General features: G+C 47.6%; 1 protein-coding gene across 1 annotated transcript in view; it reads left to right on the plus strand.

The window, feature by feature from the left end:
- The window catches only part of LOC133349683 (disco-interacting protein 2 homolog C-like), a 100,413-nt gene that overhangs the window by 59,489 nt on the left and 28,414 nt on the right, over positions 1 to 12,510 (plus strand). The window contains exons 19-27 of the mRNA XM_061563330.1: positions 1,477 to 1,613; positions 3,481 to 3,561; positions 4,069 to 4,196; positions 5,521 to 5,635; positions 6,348 to 6,549; positions 9,045 to 9,151; positions 10,357 to 10,437; positions 11,203 to 11,326; positions 11,726 to 11,847. Of these exons, the coding sequence (XP_061419314.1) occupies positions 1,477 to 1,613; positions 3,481 to 3,561; positions 4,069 to 4,196; positions 5,521 to 5,635; positions 6,348 to 6,549; positions 9,045 to 9,151; positions 10,357 to 10,437; positions 11,203 to 11,326; positions 11,726 to 11,847 (1,097 nt within the window). The remainder of the gene's footprint in view (positions 1 to 1,476; positions 1,614 to 3,480; positions 3,562 to 4,068; positions 4,197 to 5,520; positions 5,636 to 6,347; positions 6,550 to 9,044; positions 9,152 to 10,356; positions 10,438 to 11,202; positions 11,327 to 11,725; positions 11,848 to 12,510) is intronic.

Consider the following 12,510-nt stretch of genomic DNA (forward strand, 5'->3'; position numbering starts at 1 on the left):
GTGCTTGCTTGTTGTCCTGCGCGACGCTGTAACCGACTACAAGGGTGGACATGTCAGGGCGATGCACACTCTTTAATCTGCAATAAAACTAATAAAGGACACGAGGAGACGTATCCCCACGTTATGGACATATTTAGGACCACGTGGTAACACGCCCCTTCTACTTTGTCTCTGGTTAGCTCGGTCATGTGACCGCGCTCCAAATTTGCAGAGTAATGGCCTGGCAACTTATATTAATTGGAAATGTTTGCCCCAGTGGAGTCTCGCTTTGACTCAAGACCATTTTAAGGGGTTTCCTGTTTCAAGGTATTCAGCCAATTATTAGTTTTGAGTAAAAACACATGCTATGAAGAAATCGACATCCAGTTCTGTATTTCCATGTAAAAATGTAAACTGGCTTCTAGCCTTTTGGCCTGTTTGCGCAGGAGATTTGTGTTGACCGGCAGCGTTTGTTTGACCTCGTAAACTCAGGACAGAAATTTAGAATTTCTTGGGGGTGCTCATCAGCAATCAGGAGTGTTGAGACTAGGGTCTAAAGAAAGCTGTCTCTGGTGTGGACAAATCAGTTTTAAAGAATATACACATTACCAGAGCATATTTTTTTTTGCATGTTCACCACAAGTACGTGTGGTTAATGCAGACATGATTCCTTGCAAGAGGTTTCTGTTTGGTGTTTTAACAGCTCACCTGTTTTATTGCCAGAAAGGGTAAAACCTATTCTTATGTTCTAGTTTTGCCAGGCGTTATTGGCAAGATCACTCCTCTGCCAACGGAATAATTTTTATTTTATTTTGTATCGATATTAAAATTTGCACTGTAATGGGGCATTCTGTGTACAACCGTAATAAACATAATTTAACTAACAAATAACTTGCCTTTGAGCGAAAGTGAGATGGCCTCTGTGAAATGCCTGAAACGCATCCCAGATACCGTTGAACAATTCATTTTTTTCGGCTCAATGTGTTTAATACTATATCAAAAAATAATGAATATTTTTTTTAAACTACGTTTTGTAAACATATGTGCGACTACTTGTGCCTGCGGCCTTTAATTCGATTTTTTTTCAAACGCCTTGTTAATTATTTTCTCTGATCTCTGTTCTCTCAATGGGCTTGCACCTGACTACACAATGAATGAATAAACACGTTTCAAGCTGCTGCTAATGTGCTGTGTATATGGTGCAAGCTCAGCCAAACATATAGCTTGTTTGTAAGCACATTCAGCGACTCGGGCTTTGTAAATACTATCAATTGTATCAGTGAGTGTGCGTGTGTATATTTTGTGTTGGGAAACAGTGGCGCAGTGGGGCTGACCACTGTGTTACAAATTCAACGGCCCCAGTACTTCCTAGCGGGGCTCCCTAAAGAACCCTATCGTGGATGTCCTTCCACCAGCAGCGACGTGAACCGGCATTTGCAGCGCTGTACCTTTAACCTGTGAATTAACGCACATTTTCGTTGGGTGTGTGCGGCGCAGCGATTGCGTGTGTGGTGCGGCCCGACGGACCTCCACAGCTGTGCCGTGAGGACGAGGTCGGAGAGATCTGCGTCCGCTCACAGGCCACGGCCGCCTCCTACTACGGCCTTGCCGCCATCACCAAGAACACCTTCGAGGTGGGCAGTGAGCTCCACGATGCACCAAGGGCTTCATTTCAGCCATGTCAGGCTGGGTCGGCGACCCCGGTAATGTCCGGGAAATTATTAAAACTTTCCCGTTCCGAGATGTGTCTGCACGTTTCCGGGTGGGTGTCCTGTTCACCGCTGAATCTCGGAACACGCAAGCGGTTCAGCGTTAGTTTGTTTTTAAAGACGTTGTACTCACCGCAGAAAACCGTAGCGACACGACCGCACTTTATGATAGTTGGCGCCAAACTGTGGCACACGCCCTCCTGCATGGCCTTGTGGGAGCCTCGGTACCGATAAAGTTGTTGTATTTTTATTTTTATTCCGGTGACGTTCACGTACGTACATGTTCATCATCCAAACGGAATCGGAAGAAAATCTGATGACGTACACATGTACGTGTGACGTACACATGTACACATGTACACATGTACGTCATCGGAATGTTAAAGGGTTGATAATAATTGTAATGCACCGCCTCCCACGGCAAACTAGGGACGCTAGCATTTACTGCAATTTTAATAAAAAGAAGCCGTTCTTAATTTCGATCATGAACCCTGGATTTGTGACAATTCATCAAAGGGTCAGCGGGCTGTGAATCATTCCAACCCAAGTGGGTGGTGCAATGATGCATCCCCTTCTCTAAAGACCTCAAATAAAAGCTAATTTACAACAGAATAAAAAGTACATCTTTGAGTCAGGGACTCTTATGTGCATTCTGTGAATAAACTATATCAGTTTGGTTGCACACACAATTTCTAAATCCAGTTAGGGGTAAAGTCATTCATTTAACGAGGTGTGTGAGCCCTTTGCGATGGTCGTCCCTTGCAAAGCAGCAAACCACGTACTCTGTGCGCCCACTCTTGCTTGTACGGTACAGTACGTTTATTTTTGCATCTTTCGGCTCTCTTTTTAAAGGTATCGGTTACATTTTAATGTGCAGCAGCGCGCGTAGAGATGTATGTCCAGTGCTGTTCATTAATGCTTTTCTGTGGGGTTTTGTGGTTTCGCCAACTATGCGTTATGTGTTCCGGGAACGAATGTGGTCATCGCTCTCACATAGTTCTATATTTTTTATTTGTTGCTTGCGCGGCATTAGCTGTTGTCTGCCGTTACCAAATTAATTACGAAAGTCAGTGCGACACAACTGATAAGGCCTTACGATGCACACCAGGCCATACTAGATGGGCTTGCGTGTTTGTCTGTGTCTTTGTATATATTTGTATTTGTGAGCCGTGGTTACCTACCACTGCATGCATTTCAATCCCAGTGGGTCCACTCACACCAGAGTTTTTATTACACACACCGCGCACCAGGACAAATGTATTATTTTGCCATTCCGCTATCATGGGCCCCCATTATGTCTCTTTGTACTAAAATGAGAGCATCTGCTGTGATCTCATCAGCATCCTTATTGACTGGGGAGATCAAGCTGTTTGGTTTTGTTGGTAGTGAGTCACATCACTCTCATACATGCTACCCTGAATAGCTTTCTTGCTAACAACACCAAGGGGGGAGGGGTGGGGGGGGGCAGCAGTGGCCGCAGCGTTTAGCGTACAGCGCTATGGAACTCAACGACCAGAGTTCGGTTCCTATCCACTGCTCACACGTTTGACGAGTGATATTCGAACCAGTCCTGGACCGCACCCCCCCGCCTTAATCAATTGCCGCCGATGAGTGTTGTTGACGATAGGCCAATACAACCTCCGTAAAGTGGCACGGCATGGGGGGGAGACCTTAAACCTGCAAGTGGATTGACAGTTTTTGGACAACAGCGCCAAGCCCTGCGCTCTTTAATAAAAAGAAGGGTCTACAAATGGGAACTGTCTCTGCGCGTGTGTGTTGTGTGTCCATGCAGGTGTTTCCAGTGAATGTTGTGGGAGCTCCATTCTGCGAGCATTCCTTCGTCAGGACGGGCCTGCTTGGTTTTGTGGGAGCGGTGAGTAACGAGTCCCTTCGCAGTCGCACTGTCATCTGGTCTTCTGTGGTGAATGGTACCCAATGGAATATGTCAGCAATGTGTGTGTGTGTCGATTCGGTCACTGTTCTGGGCGTCCAAATATTTGTGGTTGGGTGTGCTCGTTGCTGTACGTGTCTGTGTAATGTATATGCATGTGGGTGTTGCTGTGCTGCATCTGCCAGTCATCTCAGTTAATCAATCTGCGGCACCTGGATCTGCCCCGTGAACTCCTGCCGGCGGGCGTGCGACACCTTACGTGGCCTTAAAGTGCACATCGCCTGGCACAAGCGCCGTGGTGACGTCATCACCACTTAGTGGTGAACGGCGGTTGTTGTTGTCGCTACGCTGGGAGCCAGAACTATAGCAGTAGGAACACGTGGATCAGTAGAACACGTCCGATTGTATGCATGCATTCTGGTGTGGCTGAGTTATGCACCCAAGGTGTTTGTAATTTTACGTGAGGTGTATGCCTGTCTTGCTGTGCAGGGTGGACAGGTGTTTGTGGTGGGTCGCGTCGAGGGGGTGATGACGGTTGGCGGACGCCGCCACAGCGCCGATGACCTCATCGCCACTGCCCTGGCCATCGAACCGATCAAGGTGGTCAACCGTGGCAGGTGAGCGGAGTTTAAACAAAATCAAAGTCATCATGAGAGAGCGGAGTAGGTCACGGGACCAAGTACTAAGTCAGACTGCCGAGGTTTTGGGTTCAAACCTGCGGGTTGTCATTCGGAGCGTAAGAGCCTCTAGTGCAGAGCGTTTTATATCCTCAGCACAGTAACGTCTGTATAATTGTGTGAGTTCCTCATATATTAAGGATACATTATACAGTTGCAAGTGTAGAGAGTAGCTCACCTTTTTGGAAAGCCAATTAGTGCAATCTAGAGGGCGATCAAGAGAAGCAAATTGAAAAGATTTTGATAAAAATCTTCAAGCGGGATTTTTTGGGCTTTTCCACTTCAATGTGAGCGGTGTCCTTTGTGCGATCAATTTTAATCGGAGCAAGGTAAGATTTGCAATACCTGCTTTTAAGTAAGAAAATGCTTATTCATTTGCATATGAACATCTCGTAAAATTGTACTTCATTATAGTGGTTGGTTAACTTGGACGTTCCCACTCGGGTCTTTCAAATCACACGAGCATTTAGCGAAGGGAGGTTGAACAAATGCGGCGGCTTTCCTAAACTTTGGCCATGACGTCTACGCACAGCAGGCTACTGTCATAAACTCCAGGGGTGTGGTGGCTTGCCTTGATGCGCATGCAAACGTGCGCACGCATGCATACGCATGGACATGTACACGCTCGAAAATAGAACTTTTTTGTATCGGAGCTATCACTTGTTTTGTGATGGTAACCAGGGTGCGATCTGAACGGCTGCATTTAACCGAAGCCGCTGGCTCTTGTCACTTCCTGCAACATGAGAGACGGCCCCGTGGTGTTTTCCTCCGTGCTCATTTCCTGCGCGGAGAGCTCCCGTCGAGAGCGCGCACGGGAAAAACAAACCGCACTTATCAGCGGCGCCGGCTGTTGCTGCTGCTGCTGCCGCCGCCAGGGAACAGGACACGTCGGTGCCACGAGCATTGTGGGTCAGGAGGTTGTGACCGCCGCGTGACTGTTTTGACCCCTTCTTGGCTATCCCAGAATTCCCAGGACCAAGGTGAAAGGCATTGAGAGGTAATCTAGGTCATCCCGTGCTCGCCTAGGTAAAAGATTTCCCACAAGGTGGGGAAGTCGGCAGAATTTGCACTTCTGTTGTATGGCGTATTGCAGAGATAAGAAACAGATTTTTGGAACAGCAACAAAAAAAGTTATAGATCAATGTTTAGGTTCTTTTAGCCATTGGACGAGGTGTGAATGGTGCACTAAGGAGAGTTGTTTTTATTTATTCACGGTGGCGTGCTGGCACGAGTGGAATGTTACACTTGCTCCTCTATCTGTTAGGATCGTGGCTTTCTCGGTAACCGTCCTGCGGGACGAGCGAGCCGTGCTCGTCGCCGAACAGCGGTCCCAGACCTCCGAGGAGGAGTCGTTCAAGTGGATGAGCCAGGTCATTCAGGTGAGGAGAGATTTTACTGCCGCACTATTGTTTTCCATGCGAGTCGCAGTAGTTGTGCGTAGTCATAACACGCGGTCCCTCTGAAAACAAAAGTCAACGGGTTGTGTTTATTTCCATTGACAGCTGAACCTGTGGTGGACATTTCACATCCCTATGGCAGGGGCTAGTCATCTGCATAGTACTCAAACAGCAATATCTTAGTGATAATAATGAGGACCACGTTATCACTGTTAGCGGTGTCCATTATTATTATAACTGCATTTGGTGTATGTTGTAAGTGTTCTCATCGTGAATACGGTGAATATTGTCTTGATCATCATCAATTTTGCATGTAATCATTAGAATTCGAAACATTTTATTTAATTTTACCATCATTTTTTAACCATCATTGCCCTCGAGCAAAGACGGTCACTGCATCACACGCTTTCAGATGTGCTTCTGCGGCCGCCTGGAATGCTCTTCCTTCCGACATGAGGAAGCCACTGAAGCTGGGCACTTTTAAATCATCTCGATTGAAAACGTATTTCTTTAGAACTGCTTTTTGTGTTTAGTATGTTTCGTCGTTTCCCCGCACCTCCGATGAGCCCGGTTGGCTACGTACGGTGCGAAAGAAGTTTAACATCCACACGTAGATACATACATACGTGGTCATGGTGGTAGTTACAACCACCATCATCGGCACCTCCTGACACCTGCTCTTTGCCACCTCCAGGCTGTGGACACCATCCACCAGATGGCGCTCTACTGCGTGGTGGTCGTACCGGAGAACTCGCTGCCCAAGCTAGCGCTGGGCGGCGTTGACCTGTTCGAGACGCGGCAGCGATTCCTGGAGGGCACCCTGCACCCGTGCGGGGTGCTCATGTGCCCGCACGCTGCCATCACCAACCTGCCACGGCCCCGCGAGAAGCAGCAAGGCAAGCGGCGGTCGTCGCTGGATTGAGGGGGACTCTTTGGGGTTTTCTCGAGTGGCAGTGTTTTTTTGAGAGCGACTAAGCGGCAAATCTAGCGACTGTTTTGGACGAATTGCATAATGTGAGTCGGGAACAATTTTAGGTATGGCTTTAGGAACCTGTGTTCCGTTTCCTTCGCTGAAGACTTGGTAAATTGTCTAGGGACATATGACTTAAAGCTTTCGTGACTGCAGGAATTCATATTCTTTGGGTCTTTAGGTAAAGCCATGTAGATAGAAAAAATAATAACAATGTCACGACGTTTCGATGGCAACACAAACAATAATCTTCACGTGAAAAAAGAAGACGATTGCTTGTGTTGCGATCGAAACGTCGTGATATTGTTATTATTTTGATTATTTTTTCTATCTACGTGGCTTTACCGAAAGACCCAAAGAATAGGGACATATTATTGGTTCTTTCGGTAAAGTGACGTAGATAGAAAACGAAAATCTAAATTAAAAGCAAAAAACCCACGACGTTTCGATCGCAACACAAGCGGTCTTCTTCAGGTGGAATGAAAGAAAGGAAAAAACTTTTAATGTTCGTTTGGTGACTTTCCCCTTGAAGGAGTTGGCAATGCTGAAGGCAGAGATCGTTTTCTTGCTACGATCGCACGAGCCTCGCTCTCTTCTCCGCCGCACCACCCGACGGCAACGTTTAATTACGCCGAGATTGTGATGCCAAGACTTGGTGTAAGACGCTGACCCCCACTTAGAAGTGGGTCAGGGCATGCAGAGCGCTTGCTAAATGAAGGGAGATTTCTTAATGAACTTAAATTCTTGACTTTAAGCTTTCGTGACTGCAGGAATTAATACTCTTTGGGTCTTTCGGTAAATTCACGTAGATCGAAAATAATAAAAGTAATTTAAAAAATCCAAGTTTCGATCGCAACACAAGCAATCGTCTAAAGTTGATGATATCATTTCCCAGGTCGACGTAGCCCTTAAAGGTTTGGGACACATTCCTGCAGACGTGGCGAGATCAGAAATCGCTGCAATCATAAAAAACGCTAAAACCAATTAGCAACATCAGCAAGGATGAGCGCTTTGAGCTTGCTCAAGTGAAAAAGAGAGATGACATTGTCATCCTCTCAGCTGACACTGTCATCATGGATAAAAACACATACAGCAACAAAATTCAGGACCTACTTAATGATGGCAGCTATACCAAAATCAATAGAGATCCTACCAACCGCCTGGTTACGAAAACCAACAATATCATCACTGATTCGACATCTTTAATCGAACCAACCAAGCGTCTCTCTCTAAAACCCTCTGCTGCTAGACCACCCAGATTTTATGGCTTACCAAAAATCCATAAAGAAGGTACACCACTCCGTCCTATTTTCGCCACGATTGACTCACCCACCTACAAACTGATTTTTGTCTGAGACCATGCTGCCATTCACTGGCAGAGACCACCTCAGCTGTACTTAATTCAGCTCACTTGGTATCTCTAATTAAAGACATCTCACTATCTCCAGGTGATTTGCTTGTCAGCTTCGATATAGTTTTTTTGTCTACCAAAGTTCTTGTGCCTGCTGACACCATCGCAATCATTGAAGATTTGGTCCAACAAGGACTGAATGCTGGAATGGTACATTCTACAAACAAGTTGAAGGTACCCCAATGGGTTCTCCCTTATCTCCAGTGGTAGCCAATGTTTTCATGGATTAATTTGAGACAGATGCCATCCAGACATCCATCCAACGTCCTTCCTTGTGGAAGAGATACGTAGATGACACGTTCGTCATCTGGCCACATGGCCTGCCAGCTCTGAACCAATTCTTCAACCACATCAATTCCATACACCCAGCCATCAAATTCGTATATTTACTTGCAAATTCCATCTCTAGCCCCGCCCACTTACCCTTGTGTTGTACCCATCTCAAACCTATATAACCTTTGACGATTGCTCGTGTTGCGATCGAAATGTGATTTTTTTACTATTTTTATTATTTTCTATCTACGTGACTTTACCGAAAGACCCAAAGAGTATAACTTAAATTCATAAAAAGTTAGTCAATTATATGACCACTCTGAGACATGCAGTGCACAGTGTGATGGTTGATATGCTCTGTAAATGTGAATTTGTTAATTATTTTATTAATTAGAATTGACTGCCTCGGTATTCCACACTGGGCCAGGGTGGTGTTATTGCCCAGCCTGGATCCTTACCCCTTATTTAAGCTTCTTCACCTCTCTTATCCTCATCTCCTTTCCAGAATCTTGCTTTATATATTTTTTCTGAAAAAAATAGCATTATTCCTTGCATTTTCTCATATGGCTTATTGAAGTGAGGTTTATTTTAAACACTCTAGATACATAATGCCGATACTGGGTCAATCCTCAGTGTGACGCGCACTGCAGGCGACCTTGGATAATGCTTCCCGATGCGCGTAACCGGTGTGTTTAAGCCGTGGTGCATTAATGGACTTCGTCGTGTGTGCTCGGCAGAGATGGCACCGGCGAACATGATGCTTGGAAAGCTAGTGACTGGGAAGAGGATCGCTGAGGCGATTGGTCGAGACCTGGGCCAGAAGGACGACGACCAAGCCAGGAAGGTGACCGTTTTTACGATCTCAATCGGTTCCATTTGCTTGCAAATGTCACCACCACCAGTGTGTGTCAACAAACATAGGGCTTTGACTGTGAAAGGACAAACGTTTGTTTTGTTTGAGATGTATTTTTTTACTCCCGGCGTTCCGTTCGGCAAACTTAATTCGGCGGCTTGGCACCGATGCGCAATACACACGCACGGCTGTGGCACGGCGCCGTCCGTTTGAAGTGTCGTACCCCGGCAATGTAGGATGTGGCTTGGCTTCTGCCAGGGCAGACGGGGCTGACGCACGTGGCAAAGAGAGTCGCAAGAGACGTGCAGTCGTTCATCGCAAAAGAGCCGCGGTGTTTTGGTTTTGCGGTGAATGTGAATGCAGGCGTGGGGGGTGGGGGGGGGAAGCGCCTGTTGGGTATGCGAGTGCAGCGGCTCTGTTTTGTGTTTTTTGTGGAGTTGCCCTCGTGCCAAAAGTCTCAGGGAAGTCCCGCGGTGGTGCTGTTCCGCCAAAGAATTGCGCACATTGGACGCGACGTGGGGAAGTGTTTTTCCTCGAGCGGATGTGTTTTCTTTAATGTCTGAAACGTTCTGGCTTGTTGTTTTTAATGCCTTTTTCACAGTTTTTAATATATCCAAACCGCAGGGAGAAATAAGTGAGACTTCTTGGTTTTTTTTCGGCATGAATAATGCACAGTGTCTGCGCGCGCGCGTGTGTGTGCATTGTTGGCTTGTGCGGTTGCATTTATGGGAAATGGTAATGCAGAGGTTTGCACACCGGTGCTAGGTGCTGTCATGCTTACGGCCTACTGGGTACAGGGTTCTAACTATGCTACAATTGGTATCTAAACATGACATGGGCTTCACCTATGTTGATTAAAAAAAAGAGAGGTTAGGTCACACGCATTAAAAAACTAGATAAATTACTTCATTACACTCATCTCTTGTGTGACTGTATCCCTGAATTATCAGTGGCTAGTACAGTGAAAAAAGAAGGTTACTCTGCATTCGGTGGTTGTTTATGGTGTCGATTTCTCAGAACGACGAGACGTGACGCGCCGCCGTGGAATATTACCCTCCGCAGCACGCGTGCGTTCATCCTCAAGCGGCGCGTCCTTTCTGTGCTTTTTTGTCAGCGTCCGCTTTGCCCGAGGAGCTGTAGCTCGCAAACACGCGAGCGTGACTGACGTAGCCGTGTTTTGGCGTTTGTGCTGCCAGTTCCTCTACCTGTCGGACGTGCTTCAGTGGAGGGCTCAGACTGCGCCGGACCAGAACCTCTTCACGCTCCTCAATGCCAAGGTAGATGCCGGTGTTCGTCTCGCAGTGGTGAAGTCACCCTGGCTCTTGCAATGGGAGTGGCTTAGAGACGAAGGTCGCGTCGAGGTCACCGAGTGCGTCGCCTCGCTCAAACGCGCCGGGGGGCGGCGCTCATCTCTCGGTTGGCCAGTTTGGAGCCAGCGGTGGGAATTCACACTGCTGCTACGGGCAATTGATAATATATTTTTAGTACGCACTGCTATTGTGGAAGGAGAGGCTGAGAGTAATCTTGACAGTCTTCATTTAAGAAGCCTAACGAAGGAAACGAATCTGTTAATTCGTACTCCAATGAGCACTGTGTTCGGGCTTCTGCCCCGCGGAATTTCTGTGCCCCCCTCTTCCTTTGGCACTGCTCACGTTTCTGTGCCAGGCTCTTGTGGAATAAAAAAAAAAACTCTAAAAGTTGTATTCATGTAGAATACAAATGCAGTCACGTCACAAGATGCTTTTAGACAAAGAACAAAAAACACCTTATGGTAGAAGGGGGGGCAGGGGGTGGTGGAGGGAGTCGGATCAGGGAACCAACTGGGGAGAGGAGAGAGAGCAACACCGAGCCATCAACAGCAACAACGATGAGCCCTAGTTGGCAGCCAGGGGCAGCAGCAGCAAGACATCGCAGGGCATGCTGTGTGCAGTCTGAGCCCTTTTCCAGTGAGTCCCTAACCATCCACCAGTGTCACCAACTTCGCTGTCCTTTGAAGACGCCGTGCGAGACATGTTCTGCGCTTGCATGCGTGCGGTGCGCAGGGCGCGGTGGCCTCCACAATGACATGTGTACAGCTGCACAAGCGTGCGGAGAAGGTGGCCGTGCTGCTCACGGAGAAGGGCAAGCTGAGCAAAGGAGATCACGTGGCGCTCATCTACCCGGCCGGTATGTCGGAGAGTTCTCCCGTACTCGCGCGTGCACACACGCACTTGTAGAAAGAAAATAAACCTCAGCCAATTGGCTCGGTTGTATTGAGCCACTTCACACCGATGGAGGGTTGATGCTCAGTGATGCTAAACTTCAAATATTAGTTGCACTGTTTTTTATATGCATCCATTCCACACACGACTGTACAATACCCTCAGTAATTCACCAATTTAATCCACCTAATCTGCACAAAACTTCACTGCCCTTCACAGTGAGCATTTGCATGCTATCACAGTTTTTTTGTAGTACACCCTCCATGGACACTGGTGATCGTGCAGTTGAAGTAACCGATGGCTGGAGATTTTCAGCAACCGCGAGGGACATGCTTCGTGCTCTGTGCGCATTGTTTCGTGCCAGGCCTGGACCTGATAGCGGCGTTCTTCGGCTGCCTGTACGCGGGCTGCGTGCCCGTGACAATACGACCGCCAACGCCGCAGAACCTGTCCACAACGCTCGCCACCGTCAAGCTCATCGTCGAGGTGACTTTCGCTAGAGGCGGTTGCGTGCGTGTCTCATGCGAGAAGAATGATAACAATAATATTTCGCGTACCAATTCACAATGGATGGAAGGCCTCCCTACACCGTGTCGATTATGGGGACTGTTTGACCATACTTCACCACGCTTGACAGTGCGGGTTGGGGGGGGTTGCCCAGGACCTGTTCGGACAGTGACTCGCCACTGATGTTAGCCACTCCCGGGAATCAAGCGTGGGCTTTACCGTTTGTCGCCACTAGGGGTCAATAGGTGGTGGCAATCGGCAAAGGCTCGGCCACAACTTGGTGCAGTCGCTGGGGAGAAGGGGTGTTGAGAGGGGGGGAAGAGTCATTTCACAATTAGAACAGGCACCGCCGAAGCCAGTAATAAACAGACTACATAGAAACCAAATTATGTCTTAACCTTTGTATGTTTTCGTGAAAGTTATTTCTTGCTGAAATGAGCATTGAAGCGGCGATCATCTCCTATTTACAGCCCTGATCCAGTGGTGGAAATTCCACATTCCTATGGCTGCGCCTATGGAGGGGGAGTGGGGAGATGGCGGGTGGGGGTGGGGCAAGTTTACCATAGGATGTCCTTTGGATTGTGATATAATGCCTACCAGCATTACCAGATGGCAGCGATGGGATCCAAACCCTGGAACGCT

The sequence above is a fragment of the Lethenteron reissneri genome, chromosome 31 (genome assembly GCF_015708825.2).
Source record: "Lethenteron reissneri isolate LAM-NWPU_2019-01 chromosome 31, ASM1570882v1, whole genome shotgun sequence".
Taxonomy (NCBI): Eukaryota; Metazoa; Chordata; class Hyperoartia; order Petromyzontiformes; family Petromyzontidae; genus Lethenteron; species Lethenteron reissneri.